Source organism: Bombus vosnesenskii, unplaced genomic scaffold, assembly GCF_011952255.1.
Source record: "Bombus vosnesenskii isolate JDL3184/JDL3185 unplaced genomic scaffold, Bvos_JDL3184-5_v1.1 scf7180000013294, whole genome shotgun sequence".
Lineage (NCBI taxonomy): Eukaryota > Metazoa > Arthropoda > Insecta > Hymenoptera > Apidae > Bombus > Bombus vosnesenskii.
The window spans coordinates 1,205,150-1,229,914 of NW_022882945.1; the positions used below are offsets into that span (position 1 = coordinate 1,205,150).

General features: G+C 36.7%; 1 protein-coding gene across 7 annotated transcripts in view; it reads right to left on the reverse strand.

Moving 5' to 3' along the window:
- Positions 1 to 24,765, reverse strand: part of LOC117233001 (whirlin) — a 105,864-nt gene that overhangs the window by 28,055 nt on the left and 53,044 nt on the right. For 4 of the 7 annotated variants that reach the window (XM_033492834.1, XM_033492836.1, XM_033492837.1 and 1 more), the window contains 7 exons: positions 16,045 to 16,368; positions 14,537 to 14,769; positions 13,958 to 14,258; positions 13,547 to 13,606; positions 8,569 to 8,723; positions 3,159 to 3,240; positions 2,910 to 3,020 (listed from right to left, as the gene is read on the reverse strand). In XM_033492834.1, the coding sequence (XP_033348725.1) occupies positions 2,910 to 3,020; positions 3,159 to 3,240; positions 8,569 to 8,723; positions 13,547 to 13,606; positions 13,958 to 14,258; positions 14,537 to 14,769; positions 16,045 to 16,368 (1,266 nt within the window). Of the gene's footprint in view, positions 1 to 2,909; positions 3,241 to 8,568; positions 8,724 to 13,546; positions 13,607 to 13,957; positions 14,259 to 14,536; positions 14,770 to 16,044; positions 16,369 to 24,765 lie in introns of all 7 variants that reach the window. The other 3 variants (XM_033492838.1, XM_033492839.1, XM_033492833.1) reach the window with 2 other exon arrangements.

Consider the following 24,765-nt stretch of genomic DNA (forward strand, 5'->3'; position numbering starts at 1 on the left):
CATAAATCGAACTTGTTTCCAAATGGACCCGTGAGAAGATACCCTCGATCGCGTTGGATCACCTGTCCAGCATGGTAACCAGACTCCATGAACGTATGATTTTGTATTGACCACGCGAAAAATGAGATAAGATCGAGAGAGTAATAAGACGATGTTAATGGATTTCAGTTTGCTTCAGATTTTTTCTTTTAAGCAAATTGCAGTTGGTAAACGGTTGGTATATATGTAATTAAGGTATTGTGAAGAGACGATTGTAAAAGTAAATTGGTCAGGCTATTCTACTGATTAGAGTAGTATAGTAAGCAATCACAGTTAGGGTATTAAAGTAGCGAGGAATTGTTCAGTATACGATACGTATACGATAAAAGGTATTTTTAAGGAAATAACTATAAAAAAGAAGTAAGTTAAGATATCGGTTATGGGTTAAGGTATTAAAGTAGTAAACGCTCATGGTTAAGATATTAAAATACTAAGCCATTGGGTATACGAGTAAAACATAAAGTAATAAACTAGTTAGTACATATATAATCTCGATATCGTATTGAAAGGACTATAAAAGTAATATAATAAGCAATCGTGAGATCAAGCTGTTATAAGGTAATATAATATAATCATGGTATTGTGGTGAAATGATTAAAAGTAAGAAAAAGATAAGGAAAGGCTTAAAATATCGAGTCATGTTGGTAGGTTTAAGAAGATTAGCATCTTTATGCTTTCGTGTGAAAATAAAAATTGTGTCGTTAAGAGCATTCCAAGATGAATGGATAGATTGGTAGGCGTCGATCCTCTGCTTAGTCGAAAGCAAATAGTAAGTTCGATTTAATTTACCTAGTACCTGAGGCAGTTTACGAGCCTGCTAGACCGGTCGATACGTGAGACGACTCTTCCACTCCATGGATTTATCGTTTCGTCTCGCGAAATGTCAAATTGGCAGAGAGCAAAAAGCCAGAATAGCAAGATGACGTTGCCGAAAAACATCATATAACTTTCGAAAGGATCGTAATGTAAATTGTTATTATGTTACACGATGAGGCAAACCATCGAGTCACTGTGCATTTCATTTTTAATTTTCAACGTTCGTTTAACAATCTATGATTAATAGGTTGATTGTTTATGATAAATCGATGATACATTTTATGTTAAGGTTGGTGTAAATTATCTATTGCTGCTTATTTGTAAAGAAACAATTTTCTTTATTACAGACGCTTTTAAGCGATGTGAGCGGTGTAGACGGTATATAGGACGAGAGTGGAACTAAACGCTTCTAATCGAGGTACGCGGGTTGTGTTTCGATGCAGCCACGACCTGATGACTAATTAGGGTGGCTCGTTACACGTAGCAGTTCCTTAATTGGTCGATTCTTGCACGACGACAATCGAGTTAACGGTTTCTTGTTCATATAAATGCCATAGTTCATTGACTTCTGTTAATCGACGCCATACGATCGGTAATGAAATTTAGTTCGACGAAGGAATTCGCAGCGTCAATTGAAAATATTAAATTTCAGTTGTAGCTACACGTCTAGACGCGATCGATACAATTATTGTAAGGGCTGAGTTTATAATTTACGCGATTAATTTGATTAATTTGAAGATAGATATCCGAGTAGCAAATTATTATTTTCATTTATTATTTCATGTAAAATATAAATATAAAGAGTTAAAAGATTAAAAAGTAAAGTTTCTTATTTTAAGAAATATCTACTATTTTATGTAGAGAAAACCGAGTGAAAAATTTAAAAAGTATGAAACATATCTAATCAGAACATTGCTCTGGAATTTCCTGAGATATATTTGTGTATGTATATTATCGAGTTACATCTGTTTCGGACTTCTCTATTGTTTTTATTAAAACCGTCGATCATTAGCTTTGAATACTCGCGCGAGAAATTTCACCGCTGTCTCAATTATCCATTTGTTCTGCTCTCATGCGCATCGCATGTGCATCCTGTACCCTCCTTTTCTTGACATTATCACAGGCAAAATACTGTCAGCCATTAGCGCAAGACAATTCCGCCATAATACCACAAGGCAATTCATAACCCTGCAAGTCTACTCTCGCTATTTGGACGAATTCTGTATGGTTACTGAATAGTATTAACATTGTTAATACGTCTGATATACACGTACATATTCTACCAACGAAATTACTAAACGTAGAAACATATTAATTCCGAGGGAAATATTTCTTATCTTAGAGAACAAAAGATCAGAATGAGCGCGATGAAATTTCATTCATACCCGACACTCATAATACATATTCAGACGTTTCTTGGTATTTTCTGATATAATAATTTCCAGAGGAAAACTCACGTTAATTGGAATGTTCCTCAATCAGTCTCTACAATTTATTAATGTATCTGTGTTAAACCATCAGTATCTGTTGTGTTTCCCAAGTATCCGTTTTGTGCTCGTATATTATTTAATGTATTAATTATTACTTAATGTATCGTACCCGGAAGAGTTTCTACAATTTACCTTACACCATCATTTGATGTTTATTACATCCTCTATATTCCTTCCAATTATTAAAACTAATTAATTACTGTCTTCTACTCGCGTTGCATAACTGAACAACTTCCAAACGATCTTCGTATCGTGTAAAGCTCGTCTACCATCATTTTGTACGTTAATCGGATAAACGAACATTAGATATCAAGATTTAGCCAGGGAAGCATCGTATCGTGTAAATACTTCTCGCTCACGAATGTTATGTACAAGTACATTAAAAGATTCTTTATACGCTATACCGTTTCCAGGTAATTGCTGTTCTCTCGCGAGAAAACAGCCTCGACAAAGTTTAATCCCAACAGGAAATGAGTACGAGCGTGAACGAGTAATTCGCGAAGAAACAAGGGTGTAACCGTCACAGAGATGGTCCCGCGGGATTAAGGTAAACTATCGACTCACCAAATTATCCGGATGAAGATGATGATGGCCGTAATCCCTAGGGTTGCCTCGTGATCCACCAGGCGAGCTGTGCCTTCGTCCACGTCCGTTCTCCAGCTCGTCCTCGTAGTCCTGCAAAAGAAACCGACAAACATCCCTTTTATCGCGTTCATCGACAGCGATCGGGAACATTCTCTGGAATGGACAAACGCTTCGTCTAAGAGGGCCGAGCACCGACGATATTGCTTTTTCTCGAACAATTTTCTGTACCTGGTTGTCGCACTCGTCGTCGTTGGAGAGGGCGAGATCGGAGGTCGTCACTTGGTGCTGCTGCGTCCTTCTACAGCCCACTCTGTAATGGCCAAAATTGCGATTTGAGACCACCCACCCTGTCGAGACTTCCACTGTCTCTCAATCAATTTTCCCTTTCTAGATCTACGGATCGTGCAATTGCATTCTGTTTCCTCCATTACTTGAAGCATCTACTTAATTTTATTTTATATAAATATTATCTTCCGTTTAACCTCGTTTCTTACATGAAATTCTCTTTTCTCATTTTCTGATTTTGATCTTTTTACTTTTTCTTGAAAGTTTCTCTTTTAGTCTATAGTGATCACCCATCGGCCACGTGCCAATTGAATATATGAAACGATTCGTCGGTTATTTTATCAAAGTAAATCGATTTATCGAATGTGAGAGTAAGTAGTAAAGACAAGTACAATCTGAATTTAAGTTTACACGATCTTGTACTTATTCTTCGGTTAAAATTCGTGATTATCGTTCTAGCAAGACAAAGTCTACGTTCGTGACGACTGATAATTCTGCGATTGATAATCTTACAGACGACTCGAAACTTCTGGATATCGTGCCACGAGACCGTTTCGATCGGAACGAAAATAGAACTTTCTATTCTCACCCGGTGAAGTTAGACAGAAGAATGGAGCACATATGAGCGACGACAGCAATGCGGTTTATTTATATGTGTGCTATCGATTATTTAATGAGTATCGCACAGTAGTCGACCACCAACGAACCCTCCCGTGGATATCGCATGCCAAATCTATTTCCGTTTGCTGGCTCGTCCTTCGTCGAACTTTCAACAGCTCCAGGTGCTACCGATCGATCGATATCACGCTAATGGTTAATCAGGATGGTATTAAACATCAAAGACCAATTTTTAGAATTTTTTGTAAATTATACAATCGTCTACAAATATTTAGATACCACTTAATCATCACGCGAATACAATGACAGCGATAAAAGAGCGAACAACTGAAGATGAATGAAAATTGTTTCTGCAGACATCGGAGCTAAGCTGGTTTCGAGTGTGCTCAATGATAGAATCTTAGAACTTTTTAAATATTTGTTCCCAGCTACGTTCTAAACATTTATATAGATTGTATGAAGTCATTTAATTATTAAACGTAGAACTTGACTGATGCAGTCAAGTACATTTCTTGCTTCAGATTAAATTTAGCAGATCACTTGGCTCCAGCCATGGCAGGAAGTAAAGAGTTAATATAATAAAGGCGCAAATTTGATCGAATTACATCAAGCGTCTGTATACTTCTAAAGAATTAATTTTTCAAACTATTCTGGTAATATTTGAGATAGATAGATACGTATTCGATTAAAAAACTTCCATAAATATCATCTGTAGAAAATTGATTTAGAGTTCACTTTAAAATGTACCACTTGAAATTGATATTATTTATCCGAAGATTATTCATGACACTGGTCACGTAAAAAGATTTCTGATGCAAAATTCTTTCACTAAATCTTTCGCTACTTATTTGTTTTTGACGTTGAGAAAGTGGAACGAAGAAAGACAGAACTCTGCCCCTGGCATGGACACAGACACTTTTTCCCCACGAACGTTTCGTTCGCGTAGCTATTACGGTACTGCTAACTCTCTCGAAGCTCATTTGTTTCATTCTGTTACCCGGGATACGACCTAGTGTTAGACCTTTGGCCGACCATAGAACGAAATTTTCAAGGGCCATATCAATACGTACATGTGTACGCTACTGCCGCATCAGCTCCATTATCGGACTGCGGTACAAGGATTTTGAGAATCGCTTCGGTAATGCGTCGCGGTATACCGTAATTTATGTTATTTTCTCTGTTAACCCTTAAACCACCAACCGATTAATAATATCATCAATTTTACGACCGAAAAATTCTTTATTCCTAGCGGATAACGTGCTTGATTATGGATTGCTAACCAAATGATGTATTAATTTACTCAGATTACGCTTCACCAATTATCGATTATTAATTAAATAACATATTAATTAATTTAGAGAAATGATCGGTAATATTTAACGTTAGAAGGATGATTTTTCCTTGAACGACTTACACGTTTTTAAAATCTCTTGATGTATAAACGAAAGTTGAAAACGAAATGTAAACGAATCGAAAATAGGTCATCACAAATCCTTCTTTATAAATACCATTATATTTTTAATTGTCAAGATGATGAACAAATATCATAATGTCTTCCACGTACAAAGGGTTAATTAAAGTCATATCAAATAAATAAGGAATATTAAACTATCATATGCCAAATTAAATTCGAGTAAAGTCAGCACGAGGATCGATACAAACGCGCTTCTTAAACAAAGATCAACATTTACCGAAACAGATTATGAACAAATTGGATATAAGATCGAAATAATTCACGCGTTTTCAATCACTGTCAATGTAAATACAGGTTCGTAATGAAATATAAACGAAATGAACGCTATAAGGACAAAGGATCGACCAAACAGTAAGATTGAAATCTCGTTAAAACATTCTGGTAGAAGCGAGAACATTCATCGCCTGATGCCACGAGCAATAATCGGATACCACTGAAAACCAATATCACTCCGGTGAGATATGCAAATCCTATTTTTCCCTCTGTTTTCGATTCACACGGTCATGGAACGCTTTATATGTACATTTCCCTCGTGCCATACCGGCGAGAGATATCGATTCAACGGAATTTACTTACGCCCAATTCCGTAGAAAGACACGTATATGTACACACGGAACGTCCCTAGTCTATCCATCACTTTGTGCTACGATTCACGTACAGGGTGTGCACCGAATTAATCGACCTGACCATTCCCTCGAACACGTTAGAGAAACTGGCACGGGACCAGAGAAATTTTCCACAAGATGGAACCTTTATAGGTGGTATATTTCCTCCCTGAAGTATTTCTTTTTTAAACTTGTTACGGTCTTTAAATTTGTATCAATCTCTATACTTTATGTATCAATTTATATACTTTTATGTCAATTTATTTTTGCATAATCTGGCTCCATTTTTACATAACGTATTATGTTATATTATCTTCGTTCTGACAAGTGACAAAACTTTTTTAACCCTGTTGCGATCTTTGATTTATTTCCAATTCAATTTTCTTCTTCAACTGTTAAAAAATTTTTAAATTTGTAAAGAGAATATGTAAAGGTTATTATTGATATGAATGCTCCCTCGTTTTAATTTTATGATAAAATCTTCTTGGGACTACTATGAGTCTATTTTTTGTTGAAACATTGGGATTGACTCATAAAATTAAGGAAATTGAATAGACGTAGCAGGATTCTTTTTCTATCTTCATGCTCGACAAATATAAATATTTAAAAGTTACCTTGAATTAATATTGCCAGGTAAATGAAAGAAAATTTTCATTTACATGCTATTTTCAGTCTCACTTTCTATTAAAATTCAACTTCAATCCCACCATTCCTCTATTAAAATATTTCAGTCTACCTTCAAAAAGTCGATCGATCACCTTCGCAAATGTTTTCATCGAAATCAAATCGAGCCAACATTCTATCTCCAAGAGCAGGACGTAAAAAGCTAGTATCTTTTTTTAGAAAAAGCAACACCCCGTCCCATCGATCTCCACTTACGACGTGCTCCCTTGACCGTACATAAAATCCCGTCGAGGGCTCCGGCGAATTAATCGAACGATTCACAGAGCTGACCACCGATACACCCTGTACATATCCACACGTGTTCAACCAGCGCCCACGCAAAGATACAGAAACAACACACACGTACAGTGGCTACAAAAAGTATTTGCACATACCCTTATTTACCAATCATTATTTACCAATTAAGCACTTTCTTTCATCTAGCATTTCATTTTTAAAGTATCAATTTTTTGGCCAACTTTTTCAGTTCCATGAAAGTGCTACTGTCCATAATTTAATATACTTATACGAAATTTAATATACTTGGATTAGCATGTAAATTAGTAATTAATTAATAGATCATTGAACGTTTGTGTAATTTCATATGAAGATTACACAGGTAAAGCTATAACCATTAAGCTGCCAATGTAAGTACGCCTATACTTTATTGTTTATCGCGCCATTAATAACAAGTTAAGCAGTTTGTTTCCAAGTATAGATCGCTTAAAAATTGTTCAGAACGAAATGTGGTGAATTACAAGGCAAATTACTTAGCTTGATTCAATTATCCTCCTGACTTAAGTAATCCTACCTTAAGGTCTATCTGGCTAAAAACTTTTGCACACCACTGTATTGGCCGCTATTTACCCTCCCCCTTCTTCGATCCTCGTGTCTGCTTATCCTTGTACATACCTGCTACCAGTCAGGTGGCGTCGAAGGGGGTGGCTGAATGCGGGATACGTACTAAAGCCAGATCGAGCCTGGTAGGAAATGAAATATCGATGTATCTCGTACATCCGACATAGAAACGCCATTACAGCTATCCCTGTTTACTGGGAATCGCACCCTCCCTCTCATATCTTTTTCATTTCTTTTATTTTATCTTCTTTCTTCTTTTTTTTTCTTGGTTTGGAAGTTGGATTTCAAACCGTGAGAGAACGATCGATTATCGATCGCAGGTTCTTCTTTTTGGGTGGAAGTTGAGCTTGAAATTGGGTTAGGGTGTTTGGTTAGCGATTAAGGCTGTGACTTATAGGGAAGACAAAGGGTTGGAGATCTGCTAATCCTAACGAAAGGGCTAATAGTGAGAGTAAAATGCGTTTGTTTTCAGGTCTATGTCAGAGAACTCTTTGCGATAGAAATTTGCGGGAAATTATTTTTGAAATGTATGAGGTTTTCTATTATTCTTGGAACTACGTGGGGTTAATACTGTTTTTCTCTCGAAGAATTAATTATGTTCGAGGGCCAGTGTAATTTCAGGCTTAGCGATACTTAGGTCACGAACAGTTTGAAAAATTGGTTTGTATTATTACTCGAACTGGATTATTACTACAGTCCCACATTCGAGAAATCGGTTCGCAATATGCACGCAACGAAACGATTCGAACCAATCACCGCGGTATTCGATACTGAGTTACTTCAAGTTTAATTGCAAACTTGCCGATTACTCTGGACGAGAAATCTAAACTTAAATTTTCTTCAACTTCGATCCACTATAGATTTTATCCAATTTATTTTCGATGCAACTTTTTCTCGTCGCTAATTTATTTTCATTTTAGGTAAGTAAATATTCTTCCGCATTATTATGAAGCAATTATCAATTTACAATGTTTTTAACAAATTTCCTTCGAATTTTCAAAGATAAAAAGAACAAATTGAGAAGAATAAGAGATATTTAGATCTAGAGTGGAGGATCTTCTAGAAAATCAAGAAAGATTCAAGGGTATCGTTGAAAAATGTCAAAAGATTCTCGTTTTATTGGAATCTTCTTGACCTGGTCCTGGGCATGTCGGCCCCGAGACCGCTGTCCTCGCTGGGCGATCTATATTCCTGGTTATCCCGCGGCAGAAGAGGTCCTGTTACTCCTAGAGGATCTCCCTCGACGTCCACCAGTCGTCCTGGACGGCAACAACCACTGGGTACACCCCTCTGCGAGAAATCATCAGATCCAGTCATGCCGTTCGCCAATCCATCGCCATTTTCAACCCGGTTTCGATGGCCAACGAGCACTTTTCACTTTCTTTTCCCCTCCATTCAATTCGTTTCGTCGATTTTCAACATTTTTTTCTTTCAAAAGTAACTTGTCCATCTCTTAATCGAATATTTTTTCGATAATTGATCTTACTCGATTATCTTTGCATTTGGAAATTCAACGAATTATGGAGAATTTTCCAGTGAATTTTGATGGTTTCAGAACAATTTAATAGAAAATAAATGTAAATGTACCTACTGTGACTTACGGAGGCAATTGAACACTTGTCACACGAAACTTGTACGTACGTGTATGTGTTACATAAAATATTCTATTACACTAGTGAAATTCGAAATCAGTCTGAAAATGTATATAGAAGTTACAAGATATTTAATCCCGTATCCAGATACGGAAATTGAGAAACTTATAAATAACTAGTCAACTGGAGTTGACTAGTTTGACTTCAAGCAGACTCATATATTCGTAACAAGTTTCTGTAAGTGTTCGAATACTTCAGCGAGTTACCGTAAAGAATGAAGCGTAGTTGAACTCAGAGAAAGAAATAATAAATATCTGAGAGAGAAGCAAATGAAAAATATGAGGAAGCAGTAGCTTGGTCCATTGGGAAATCAATGAATTTCGTTTCCTACGTAAATCAGCGAATCGATTGTTCTATTCGTGCCAATACCTTCTCTGAGAGTCACCAATTAATTAGTCACAAAAGCGTCGATCCATCTGCCAATTTAGCAACGATCTATTATCGATCTGTACCGCGTGTCGTGGCTGAAGTTTGTCGCTGTACAGTTGACACTTGATTTACGATGACTTCCGGTGGCTCTCTTCCGTTCAAAGATCACGAAATCTGCCCCGTGAACCGTGAAACTGCATGCCAGCCGTTCGTCATTAATCAAACATCATCCTGTTTTGTCGATTATCGATTTGTCGATTAGCCACGATGAAAACACTCTTTTCGAATCAATTAACCCGCAATGAATAACTTTTTGCCAATTAATGCAACTAGTTCCCGGGTATTAATACCTTGCTCTACGTTACAATATTCATAAAAATTTTATTAAGTACTAGATGATAATATATGAAATGTCTGTTTTCTTTTCTGCTAAAATAAGTATGTTTTTTCTTTTCATCAATGTTTATTTATTATTAATTCTTTCGCTATGACACTCTAGAGACTGAATATACTCTTCGTACTGATGAACAATATTTCCCTTGACACATTCTAGGGAATTCTGGGGAATTTAAAATATTCAAACGGACATTTCATCTGTTACAACTAAATGGAAAAACTTCTCGACTGTAAATACTGTTTTTGTTTCAATCTACTTCGAACTTCGCTTGAACATTCTCTTTGATTAATGAGGCATCAACGTGGAATTATCCCATCCTCATTAGGCATTCCACTGTTTTCTGCCAATCGTCACTCGCGACTAAAGGGCTTCCCATTAGAGCAATTAAAGCTTTCCCTAACATCGTAACCGTTTCGAGATTCTCTGATAAAATTGACAAAAGTTTCATGTAAGCGGTTTTCACTAATACTCCATAGAACTTAGATAAGCGAAACACAAAGGTTTAGGGATCGATGTAAAAGAAAGAAAAAAAGAGCCGTGTGGAAAGCTAAAACGCTAAGGACACGAAAGTCAGAGAACAAAGCGAGAACGGAAGCTTAGAACGAAGAGGATGCTTTCGTCGAAACAGAAATCGTTTCGTTCACAAACGATTCGGCGGAGGAGATTAAACGTGTCGCTCGTTTTCAACTCGTTGGCTACGAAACCGGCCATCAGCGAGCTAGCCCGAGCTTTGAACAAAGCTGGCAGGATCTTTCTATTTTTTCTCTTTCTGTTTTCCTTTTATAATTGGGCGATCTCGTATGCAGGAATTGTTACGAAATGGAAAAGCACCGTAGCGACGAGAGCTCAGTAAAGCTTTCAGGAAACCTTCCAGCTCCTGAATTGTGACGCACGAGATGCGACTAGGCTGATCTCCAACGAACTACTCTTGGCATCTCGTGATCCAGTGCGTGATCAGTCGCGATTCATCTAACTCAAAAAGAACTTCGATGGTTCTTGAGAAAAATTTTACTTGGCAGGAAAGGAACAATTTCTTTTAAACCAAATATGCCTGAATTTTCTCAAAGTAATATCATTTTTCCTGTACTTGAAGTCCAAATTGTATATATTATTTAAATTTGTATTTTTCATCAATTTGATAATATTGTTAAAATATTGTATCAATAAAAACTATCTAGTAAGAGTATCTATGATGGAAAATACTAACTATTCGTATACGTCCATGAAATATAAAAACACTGGGGGAAATGGTCTTGAATGACCAAAATTTCGACGTCAATTCATATCTTTATGCTCAGTAATAAATACAACGTTTTGCCTCTCTTTTAATTATTACGTATTTCCTACCAATACCTGTCTGATCGAGCACTCGATCAAGCAAGATAGAACTGAACAGAAAATCCAGCAAAGCTCAGGCGAACTCGTTCGCATTTCTGTACTGTCTCCCCTGATGTGGTTAGCGTGAAAAGAAATAAAAAAAAAGAAAAAAAAAGAAAGAAAACAAAACGAAGTCAGGTGAAATAGATTCATTCGCATCCAGCAGCTGCATTCCACTCTGCAATACCTACTCTGCAAGCGTATCTAAGACCTATCGCATCTAGATTCGCATTCAGAACGAAGAATACTCGAAGCCACCGTTCCGATCGAACGAATCTTTTCCTCAGTCCAAGATTTTTCTCCTCGTTATTTCAAACGGTGAAACCGAATACTCTCTCGGCTCTCGTTGAGAAATCGTTTACACTGTCGAGACCTTAATTGCAACGACATTCAATCCACGGGCTTCGAATATTCACGCAATGGCACGGCTGAAGCACTACGCAAACAATCTCGACTGCACAGTCTCCTAAAGAGAACGCGGGACGTTGACGAGCGCAGACCGGAAACGAGGCGACACTGCCTGCCAGGAGAAGCGCACTAACACTAAGCGGAATTCATAAAAACACAGATAGACAGAAGAAAGTAGGAACAAGACAAAAGAGAATGATGCAGTATTCGAGTGGAAATAGAAGAAGAGCGGAAGAAGTATGAAAAAGATTGAAACGAAAGAGACGCTCCTCTACGAGAAACGGAAAAAGAAAGTGTACAAGATCGGCCAGCTAAATCGGATCACCTAAATATGTGCCTTGTTTAATTGTTTTATGAGAAAACTTCTCACGACAAAGTTACACCGTTGATCATACGTATTCAGGTAATTGTTTAATACAAATGGAACATTTTCTGCTACTTTCATATTTTAGTTATGTTCTTCATTTTATGAATCTCTTTCACTCATATTATGTGTTCTTTATAATAAAAATTTTGAAATAAGGAAAAATTTAAGTAGGTCGAAATATTTAAGCCGATATTTCAAGAGACCCTTTTTATACGCTCTACTGTACGCCATTTCAAGAGACGCGTGTAACGGCGGAGAGATTTTCTTCGTGTCATTATGTTTCTTCATAATATGATAAATAAGGCAGATATTTAGCTGGACCATTCTGTATAGAGTTTTGTATAGATGAAGAAGAAGCAGAAGGGGTTGCAGGAAAATTTTCGAGTCATGCTTCACCGGTCACCGAGATAGCCGAGAGCAATTAAGCTAAAAACAGAAAGTTCATCTCTCCCATCGACGTTCCATCGAAGTGGTCGCGAGACGTGTCTGGTAACTCGATGATTCCCTTTGGACGTTCTCCAGTTGGTTCTTCGTCTGCCATTTTGTTCTCTAGTCTTCTTTTCTTCGAGACAGTTCCCCTCCGTTATCTTCTCGCACCTCTCCAATCGACAATGAGCTTTTCCTATCTCTTCTCTTTCATCTTTCTTCGTCCCTTTTTACTTTCTTATTTTCGTTTGTTTCCTTCGTTCGTTAATATTCTTTCACTTACTTTTGTCTGAATCGAGATCGACTCTTCTAACACGTTCACTGTGCTCGACATGGATTTATGCCGATACATAGTCTTTAAATTATGTGAGAGGTTCAACGATTAAATCGATACAATTTTTATTCTCTACAAATTTTTAAATTTTAATATTGAAATTTTATATGATTGGTGTTTAATTTCCTAAAAATTGAATGATTTGTTTTGATGGAGGAAAAAAGCTCGGTTTTTGTGCGACTCAATGTATAGTAGTATATGTTTAAATAGAAAATTTGTATGCCGCAAATTCAATTTAATTTAATGCAATTATTGCTGGAAATATAAATTTGGTAGCCTTCCAGATAAAAATTTGACAGTGAACGTGTTAAAATGTTTTCTCTCGTGTTTTTACGTGCTCTCTCGGGATATTTAGACTCTTTTACGATTCTATTAAAATTCAACACATTCAACGAAGCGTTCGAGCATATACTTCCATCGCGAGAGAACCGGCTCGAGATCCTTTTCGAACAAACATATTTTATATTCGAAAAGGAGAATATCGTAGGGTTAGGTCGCTTGCGAGACTTGGCGACAGAGATAGGTAAAAAGAGAGACGAAAGGAGAGAACAGTCACCAGTTAAAATCTAACAGTTACAGTGGACAACGCAGAACAGAGAGTGAAAAAGACAGAGACAGATAGTTTCTATACATTTCCCGGAATAGAGATAGAAAAAAGACAAGTAGAAAGAGAAAGATAGAGAGAGAATAATCGTGTAAGGTAACAGTCGTTGTGTTTTGTGTGTTTGTCCCTTCATTCGTGTTATTGTATACGGTGAAACGAAAATTATTTTGTTCACTTACCGGAAGATCGTGTAGCGATGGCGTCACTATTAAATCCGAGTGGGCACGGTCACCTTTTCTCTGAAAATAATGAACAATGGTTTAATCGTAATTTCTCAATTTCATACGAGTTTCAAATTATTAACCATGGGAAGTGAACATGTCATTTTGATGGTGCGTATGAACAATTTAAAAATGCTGGCGACTAATTAAACGATGATGTATTCGTCAATGTAGATGTGTTCACTTTTAATAAAACTGGTACTGTTTTTAATGCATTATGTCTTTCTTACAACAAGCTAGGAAAAATATACTTTTATTATCGGTGATTGGTAAAATTTGTTTTAAACAGCTGAAAAACCATAATCGTTCGATCATGAAAGAGTTCATTTCGATCTGACCAGATCGATGCTATCGTAACTCAAAGCATACCCTTGCCATGGCTACCCGAGGCCTGTAAACCAAATCGTCGAAAGCAGCTCTGTCTTTACTGTCGACGAGTTCCCTCAGCTCGGTTAGAAGAGTTAGTTTCTCATGGGTGTTCAGCAGGTCACCTAAACTGACAACCAGCTCCTCGATCGTCATTCGACGCGTCCTATAATCAGCCAGCAGCTGAGAAAGTGCAGCCCTCTCGCTTCTCGCGAGGACCACCCTCGCCTTTTCTTCCACCATCGCTGCTGTCGCGGCAGAAACCGTGTGCATACCGCCTCTGTGCCTCCAATCACTCGCAATGCTAAAGAAAATATTAACGATATCGTTCAATCTCCATTTTTCGCCCCAAAATAGCATTTACTACGAAGTTTCGATCGATTTACTTTCAAAGGACAATAGGCGGGGATATTTAAATTGTAAATTTCCATGTCAATTTAAATATTTATGGAGATAACTGTAAAATAAGGGAATGGATGCTATATTGGTGCTATATATATATATATATATATATATATATATATATATATAAACGAAGTTTGCACTCTATAGTTTGCTTTAAGTAGAATAGGTATTTCTTACGTAGGACTCGGTGGTCGATGATTTCCTGGACTTTCTAAGAGCAGAGGGTCGTGTTCGGGATACCTAGAGGTTGGCATAACGATGGGTTGACTCGTGGTGCAAGAATGTGGCACTTTTCCGACATCGCGAATCAACAGAGTCATTCTTTTGTTCGTCTTCAGAATTTCCACTGCCTCGTCGTGTGTTGCTTCCTCGAAGTTTTGTCCATTTACTTCGATAATTTGGTCACCTACCTGGAAAGCAAGAAAATACAACGTTATATCCCATTCCTTATCCCTATTTTTATATCATTGCGGCATGTACTTCAGAAAATAGAAATATAATAAATTAATAAATTAACACACCTTTCATACTATTAAAGTAAGAGAAATTTGACAAATTACAAGCTGTTACTACTAATAAATTCTCTTCCGTAACCGTAACAAATTTTTTAATCAAATCAATAGAATTTTGTAAATACATTTTGGAGACTAAAATGGTTAATTTTATGGAATTTTGCAAAAGAGAAGCCTATAAGTTACAATTTGTGACTTGTCCTGAATTTTAATTATAACGTTCCATCATAGAATCGTAGTCCAGATCTATTATTTAATAATTAATTAACAGTTTTCTTATATTTTTTTCCTATATAGACACACGATGGATAATTGATTTTCCTGTCGAAATTCATCGAATCACGATAGACCGCGAACGAAATTCGGAAACGCCCTTAAGTGCTTGCCTTTTCGAACGCCATCAAATCTTCGCGATCGTTAGCGTTCGCTCGATGAAGCATCATTTCGATCCACTTTCGTCATCGAAGTGCTTGCCGGTGTCGCGCCATTCTAACTCAACGAACTAATTAATTCTTCCTGACATTGAATTACGTAACGAACTAATTGATACCGCTCGTTATTCGTGCACGTCCTGTTACGTCTATCGTATTTAATCGTAACCGCTTTTCTACGGACTGATTGTCTCAATATCGATAGCAAACGAATTACGTATTCATCTATAGGAATTATCGATATAAAAAATTACCGTGTGCTTTCTTCTGCTAATTAATTAAACACAACTATTCTGAAGACTTGCGAGTTTCAAGTTATTTCATCGAACCTTCTCTTGATTTTTCACTTGTCGCGCTAATTATAATTATCGTAACAATGTTAAAGGATCCTTGCTAAACCTATAATTCAGCAAATACTAAGTATTAAATTTTTAACTTATTTTATCCTGTTTCCATTGTATTAATTATTATAAAAATCTTTCTTTCTACTTTAGAAACGTATAACTTTTAAGTAACTTTGCCCTGTCTCATTTCCAAATACCTTAACAATCTTTTAAACTACCTACTCTAAAAAATTCCAACTCTGTTACTTCATTCGCAGTATCAGCACGGGAGGGAATAGAAAACTTTTCAATTTTATCACCGAGAAAATGGTCCGCTGACACATCGAAAAACCAAGTCTAATAAAAATACATCGAATCCATGGCATCGAAGGAAGAAATAAAATCTGAGATACTCTTACCAAGAGTCCAGCTCGGTCAGCTACGCTGTCCTTGTCGACCCCGGTCACATAAATCCCAAGGCCGTACTCAAGGCCACCCCTGATCATCAAACCAAGGGACTGACCGGGTTCGATGCAGAGCTCGACCTTCCTCGTCCTTGGACCGTACCTCGAGTCTCGAGGTGGATAAAGTGGAGGTGGTGATGTTGGACGACCTTGACGGTCTATCCAGCTGCAGGACTGCTGGCGACCGGAAGAAGACCACACCGGATGCCCACCTCTACATCGGGGATCCAACGCTGGTCCCCGCACTGTCATACTCAAGGTCCTGCATGATTTCAGCATCTGAAATTAAAATTGCGAGTTTGTTAAATTTTGATAGAACACTATATAAATTTCTATTATATTAATTTCATTTTAATTTCCGTATATTTGAGCAAATTTCATTGTAAATTTTAGTGCACAAAACATGTAGCTAAATGTAAAAATTATCGTGAACGAAGATGGCTGTTAGATTATCTGGGTGTGACAGGTTCCGCGGAAGAGTATTCACAAAGAGTGTGGGAACGTTTTGAAAATCGGTGGAAAATGGGTTAACGTGTGGTGCGGATGGGCTTAAAGTGGTGCTGGAAGAAATGGCGAGCTTGCAAATGACAAGAAGATCGAACTTGAGATTTTCGGAAATTAATATTTTCATGGAATTTGAAAGTTGAAGAAATCGAAACAGGAGAAAGTCCCAAAATTGAAAACGAAGAGACGAAAAATTATAAAATATGTATGTAGAGTATAAGGGACAAGAAACATAAAAGATAAAATATGCAGTCCTTGCAGTGTAAAAGAGGTACAGAAAGGTGAAAAGGAATAATCGTAACAGTAGAAAAAGTCGAAAATGCCCACGAAGGAAATTCTTCGGGGATAAAAGAAGAAGAAAAATTCCACAGATAAGAGATGTGAGCTTTTAAATAACTAAGAGCAGAAATATAAAAATCCCAAAACGGAAAAGAGAGCGGCGGATCTAAAAAGGAATACAAAAATTAAATAAAGGCGTATCAGAAGAAGTAAGGTAGAAAAGTAAAGTTAAAATAAGTAAGTAAGTTCAATGAATTTATTTAACCACATCCATATATGAATTTGTTCCCTCTAACTGAGAAACCTTATTTAAACTGATGTACGAAAGCGTCGTTTACGAGCCTGCTATACGCTAGCTTCGAATTAAATGGAAAATTGAGGCAGGTTATTAATTCCTCCATAAAACGTAATGCCATCAAGGATAATTAACCTCTATTATTGGCCACTTTATTGAGTTCTTATTGACCCCCGGCTACCGAGCTGCATTTATCTTGCAGCTGACAAAGACTCTCTCGCGTTGTGTAGGTATAAACGTATAGCTGAAGAAAGTGACAGAGTAAAATCGGTCACTGATTCAAATTTGCAATTTTCCATGACCGTAACAACTAATTAGACACGTACTGAGGACCATAAGAATTTCGAAGCATCGTTCAGGTATCAACTGAGAACTACTTTTTCCTTTGTAATATAGTAATATAGATATAGTAAGAGAATCAATTTTGAAATAGTTTTACAGACCACTGTATATCGTTCAAATGTATATATTAACATACGCGGCACGCTTAACATGCAAAATGAAATTCCATACCTAACAGACGTATTGTTTAAACGAGGTTATTGCACTTGATCGAATAAATAGAAACATCGGAGAACTTAGACCATCCTTTGGTCATTATTCAAGCTTCGTGACGGCACTGTTATGCAAAAGAGCCTACGGACACGCACAAGCAGAAGAAGATTCCTCGCTGACGATCTTAGAATAGATCGCTTATACGTGTTGTGCCTCAACGAACTGAAAGAAATCATTGTTCGTCAAGGGTTTCTTCCGAGGTTACCTTGACAAGTGAAACAGCCAACAATCGGCGTGTGTACCGCGTCAAAGAGAAACAAACGATTTCTATCCCGTTCTCCAGCGAGGATAAAAGCTACGACACTATCGTTGGCATACGATCCTTTGTAGAATTTCCGAAAGATCGCGTAGGCTACGCATACGTGTAACAAAGAGATCGAGTGTTCTCGATCGCGTTTTTGTCAGCCGTTGGAAGCTTCCAAAAAAGAACTGATTTTGCTATGTTTAATCTTCCTGTGATCTTCAAATTTTTATATTTTCATCTCTCTGCGTTTTTCTTTTTCTTTTTTTTTTGGCCTGTTTTCAATCAGAATTTATTTTCCTGTGAAAAATTTTGCAGAAAATTTTTTAGTTTTGAAAAAAGAGAAGGAAGGTATGTAAAATCTGTTATTAATATGCGCGATTGCTCGTTTTATTTTTATACTAAAAATTTTCTTCAACATTAACAACGAAATCGAAACAGACATTAAAACTAAGATCCCAGTAAGGTTAATATTATTCTTATTTTAATGTTTGAAGACAATCTTTATGGACAACAATTCTTTCATATTTTTCTCAAACTACAATAATTGATTCAGAATAGAAAAATAACATTGGGTCGGAAATGATCTAAAGGATATATTCTGGTTAAAATCTCTCATACTATGGAGAATAGAAAGAAAAATAGTAAAAGGGAAAGTAACATTACTATGTTACGTAGCGAAGAGATAGAAAAGAGTAAAAAATTTTGAAAAGAGGAGAATTTGTAGAGAGAACGAATTTATGAGGGATCAAACAAGAGTTTCGAAACGGATGATAGAATTAAAGTCGAAGAAGAACATGTAAAAGGAATAAGGTTGGAGCAAATTCAGATCTTCACCGGAGTCTACAACCTTGGCGCGAATTAAATCAAACTGAAGAGAGAGAATTCCTCACAGAAAGATATACGCTTCGCGTATTAACAAGATCCGGTCGATCTTCAACCAGAATTTTTGCCGAATACGAAATGGTGCTTGAGTTGTTTGATTAACAGTAAAAATAGAAACCTATAATTGTACCTAAATATACGATTCTAGTCGAAATGGTATGATGAAAAAGGATAAGTATATTATAATATTATGTTGAGAAAACATGTTGGTCAACGTGGTTCCTGTGCGGTTCATATAATCCACGTTAAACTTATTTTTGGATGGAGAGAGTAGCTTTTTGTATCGATTTAAAAATATTTTAATACGTGAAATCACGGAGATTTCCATTTGAAGCTTGTCGATTATTCCTTAAAAGAGTCACTTTAAATTAATTGTTAGTGGCATCTTTAAAAATATTTCTGTGAGTTTCGTAATGCACCACTCCGAATTATATGGAAAAATCTGTGCGATTCCACCATCGATTGGATAGTACTTCTTGTAAGTACGTATGGAGCTCAAAACATCAATCGTTATCGCTTGCCTACAATTCAGTTTACGACCTCGCTATACGTTTCTTTGCTCTGGGTTTAGGCTATAGATTATAGGCCTATTCTCATGTCAGAAAAGGATAGAAGGAACAATTCGACAAGCATTTGTCGAGGGAAACACGCGTCCGAAGAAAATTGGCACGTGTAAGGTCATGAAGAAGTAGACGGTGCGTTCGACGGTGACGCCACTTGGTAGCTAGGATATCGATCTCCTGGCACTCCGTGACGTCACATCCTGCCTATCCTTGACCCAGCCCGAATCACGTCCTTAGGATTCCATGCTTCTGGCCCACGAAGATGCAATTTTGTCGTATCTATGCAAGGCATGTACTTGCGTCAATGTTCTTCCGCCTCCTTCATCACAGAGGACCCATCGAGAACGCGTGGAACTTTTCCGATGAGGCCGCATAAATTACTCTGTCCAAGTTGTTGGAATTACAACGCGATTCATCACGCCACGAAAATTAAGCTAATGGCATGCTTTTCGCAAAGCAAAATATTTGGTTGAGAACGTGAAACGTTTGTCGTTGAAGAAAAGTAACAATATCGATGGACTTTAGACAAAAGCTTCCATTTAAGCTTCCTGGACTGTTCCGCAATAATTTACCTAACAAACAATAGTATTTGTGTAAAATATACATAGATTTCAATTTTATGAAAATTTACAAATAAAGAGAATTTTTGGAAGTCTTCAAGTTTTATAAATGCCTATAAGTGAAATCTGGCGACAGAATAGATCGAGCAATCCAACAATTCATCCGAAAACTGTAAATCGATGACTAGTTCGCTGTCACAATTGAAGTGAGAGATTTTCACTAGAAAGCTACAGATGAAATGTGGTTTGACTACAAAGAAGACAGAGGCTACAAAAGAGAGAAATTTTTTTAACTTCCAAAACAATGCTATTATTCTAGCTATTTCCTCGTAAAATCGTGCAACGGTCCATGACTCTGTTGCGATAAAAGCAGAACGGAAATCGTGTTTCGCGTGTGCATGAACGATTAAAAAGCCTCACAGATTCTTATCCTTAATAAACCTGGTGGAACTTTCGTACGTGATATTGGCTGAAAGTACACAACTACTGTTTGCGTTTTTTACAAAACGCACGATAGACATATTTATAGAATTGCTATATGGGAAACGAGGAACTGCTGATTCATCCGTTGCAATAATCGATGCATAACAAAATGGATATTAAATAGACCATATCTGTAACTAATCGTATCTGGACTATAATCACAACATAACGATTATTGCATATCGTATTTATTATACAGTACTTATTGTAATATTCCATGGATGAAATAAATTTCTGTTGAAATTCCATTTGTTTAATTAATTTTATAGAAATGCGAATTTGCATAAATATTCGAAGTCTAACATAAATAATATAGCAATGTGTAATCAGAACGCCGAGCATGCAACGATTCAGTAGAATATACGCGTCCTGGTCAGCCCTCCTTCGTAAAAACATTACAGAATATACACATATTTTGCATAATGGTTTTTACTTAGCTTACTTTTTTCTCTGTCTGGGTGGATTTTTCTAAACGAAATTTCACTTACTTCCCGAACAGCTAAAAAGCTGAAATTTTAATTCTTGCATCAGCACCACTTTAGAAAAAAGTCGCTGTTTTAGATTTTCAACATGTCATATAATATAACATATAATAAAATATATATAAAATATAATATAACATATATTTTGCATATGTAATAACAAAAAATGATTAGTGAACAATCCAAGCGACTTTTAGAATTTATCATATACATGTATGTCTGATACACAGAGGAAAATAACTTTTTTAATGAAGCATTATTAACTAATTGAACGTTATTATATTATTAGACCTCATATTAGTTTAGTTTCAAAATTATCAAAATTTTAACATTTTCAAAGACTGATGTCTTTGATACATCGCAAAGTTAATGCAACGAGTCCACGAGGTTTTTATTTTTAATAATATGAATTCAACAATTGGGCGGTATCTTATTGTATGATTATCGCGTGTGTTCAACATATACAGGTTTTCCTATGCACTATTATTACACTGAATTTCTTAATGATACCTGATAAAGAATATTATTTTTCTTCTTTTTACATTTTTAAACAAACACCATCTTTTTCCATTTTTTATTTAAAATTTCCTTTAGGCTATCAACGATCCACAGTCTTTAGCAGCGCAATAAATCAAACGTACAACTAGCCAGCTATGCAACACTAATTATTTCACTTTCATTGGCGTTAAACACGCCAAGATTCGTCGGAAAATGAGACCACATAGCTACGCGTAAATTACGAGGTCATTCAGAAGCTTCCGCGAAGGTTTACAGCCCGCGTATTGCCAAGCAAATTTCATGGTCGTCGTCCGTCTTCTGGGACGAGGGCCAATTAAATAAATAATTCATGAGGTCGAAGAGCAAGCGGGAAATCGTCCAACCAAGTCGGCTGAAACTCTTTATCGCGTCCTGGCCAGGGCTATTTCCTTTCGACGACGTCATATACGTCATATAATCCTTTTCGACCAAGTATCACGTGCACATCCCTGTTCATAAATATTAGGAAACTTATGAAGACTTAAGTAAATCCGAAGGATCAGCAGGAAATTATTAAAGCTTCTAAATAAGTTATTTCATTCGAAGTATATTGAACATTATAATAACAATCACAACAGTTCGATATAACAAAATTAATTCTCTTCTTGTCCACGTATGTGTCTTTCCATCACCATTTCGATTATTTTTATATTCATATTATTACTTGTTATTTAACTCCATACGTGTTGTAGATAATTTTACGGTACAAATTTAGATTTTGAATAGACTTTGTAATGGCTGACTAGGACGTGTATATTCTACTGAATCGATACACGTTCGACTTTCTAATTATATTGCTATGTTATGATATATATAGCTGTTTATCTAATTTACTTTCAAATCTTTCATTAATATTTAGATTAGAATTCTATAAAGAACAAAACATAATTACTAGAATTTGATGTATTACTATGATTCTATCAAGTACGTTCAACAATCTTCGATCGTAATCTTGTGTAAATATAAAATTCTCATCGATCAATCGCTTTCTTGGTACTTTAGGTTAATTGCTTCGTATGAAACTGGTAGATGTATTAATAGTAATGAACGAAATTAATATTAAAATTTACGTATATTTCATCCTCGTGAGGACGCTACTCGAGTTCCGTCGACAAATCGGGAAGTTGTTCTGATAGTCGTGGGACCGACTATCGGTCTGGTCACTTTCGTGATTCCCGGCGATACTTCTCGATCAATTTCGCTCGAGATAAGCGACCTCGGTCGACGTAGGGGATGGACTACAGACGAGTAAACAAGTTTGGCCACGTCTATTGGGTGGACACCATCGACGATTGATTTCTGCTTCCCTGTTCCCTGTTTAGGCATTGGATAGATTTTCGGTATAACACCTACATTGCTGATTGTCTAATCAATCTAATCAATGGAAGTCTTTTCATTATACAGAGTGTTTTGTTTATCTTGGTCAACATCTCAATTACTCTTGTTACTGCAAGGAATTGTATTAGGACAAAGTTAATTCAATAGTAGAGAGGATCGATATCATCGCGTTATTCCAATACTTTTCGGCTAAACGTTCTTTCGTACATGAAGTTTAATAGCCACGCTGAAGTCGAATTTTTCACATTTCGACGATCTTCACCCGAACGCTCGTAAGTTAAGTCGTTACGAAGGAATTGAGTTACCGCGCCATTGGAGCCGGAAAGTGTTACTTTATCGCGGCTTCGAGGCACGTGGATCAAGGGAATTCTTCGAAAGTATTGCAGTACTATCACGTACATTCACGCGCGAACAGAAAACGCAACACACCATGTAACGAAGCTCTGTCCGTGAATTTTGAACCGTTATTCACACATTTTGTCAATATACGCTATAAAAATTTACACAGAACTCACGATGCTCGTATGGTAACTTTATTTTACTCGGAAGGATCGATAAGTATGTATTCTCGATATTATGAAAGCTCATTCTTGTCGGCGTTGCTCCAAGCGCTCTCGCGATTTAACTTCCGCTTTCTGGGTTAAGAGTTCCTTAAACAGCTAGCTGTATTACTCTTCGCCGATGACAAGATATTTTTTACGACTTGCAATCAGCGTAAAAATATGGAAGAACGGCGATGTACGTGTGGAATAATGGGTTGGTGGAAGCTCGCGGCGGAAATGACGCCGATCCTCAGCAACAAAATCGGCTCGTAACGCACATTTCCATGACAATCGGCATTTAGCTAGGCACAGATAAAAGATTCGATCACTTTCGCGAATTCTCAAGCGATCTTTCTGGGTCAAGTATTTCCTGCAATAGGTATAAAGGAAGACGAATTTATGGTTGTGTATTCACAGTTTCTCCTGGCGATGAAAATTCATGTTTGCTCAACCTTTTTCCGACAATTTCAGATAAAAGTAGTTCTCGGTTATTTATGCTTGCCTTATAGATAATCTAAATGTCACGCATTAAAACTCAAACTACTTAGGCTGGTTTTTACTTCCATCGCTACTTTTACTGTCGTAGAAAACCCACGATTATCAAGTGCGATAGTGTTCACAGAAATGTAAGTTAGAGATAAGAGTACAGGAAAACGAAAAAAAGCAATAAGGATTGGGAAATAAAATTGCGCTAAAGGAATTCTAGAAACTAACGTATATAATAATTCTAATATTTTTAGAATAGCCATTTATCTTTCCTTTAATCTCAAAACTTCTCAGCATATCCTGTTATTTTGGAGTACTACGCAATTTTAAATTGTTATTTGTCACTTGTGATACACTTTGCAATATCTGTTGGATAAAGAACAAACATGTGATTTAATAAGTAAATTAGTATTAACACTTCTGCATGCTCTGTGTATTTACGTGTATGTTTCAGAAAAAAGATAATAATATGAAAGCGCTTAAATATTAAAAAATTCCCCAAAATAAATCCTTCTTCGCGTTAGAGGAAATATCAAGCACTGAGAAAGAGACATCAAGAAAAAATAAAAATAACAATATACTTATCAAACGGTGAAAAAAGTGGGCTATAAAAAAAATTCCGTTAAAGTATAAACCCAATCGTCTGGAGCAGGATCTGAAAATAATTATCGATCCGGCGTGGATACGGCGGAGTCAAAAAGGAGTCGGCTTTTTCCGGAAATAGAAAAGGACAGGTTTGATACACAGTGGCGATGATAACAAGAACCCGAAGAGATATGGAGCGGGGAGCAATTTCACATCGATCTATCGCTATTCGTGTGCGAGTATCCCCATAAACGTACACTCGATGAAACGAGTACGCCTTTTCTTACCAGAATTCCGGCAACGACGGGATTCTGAGGCAGCTTCCGCGGTAGCCTCGTGAA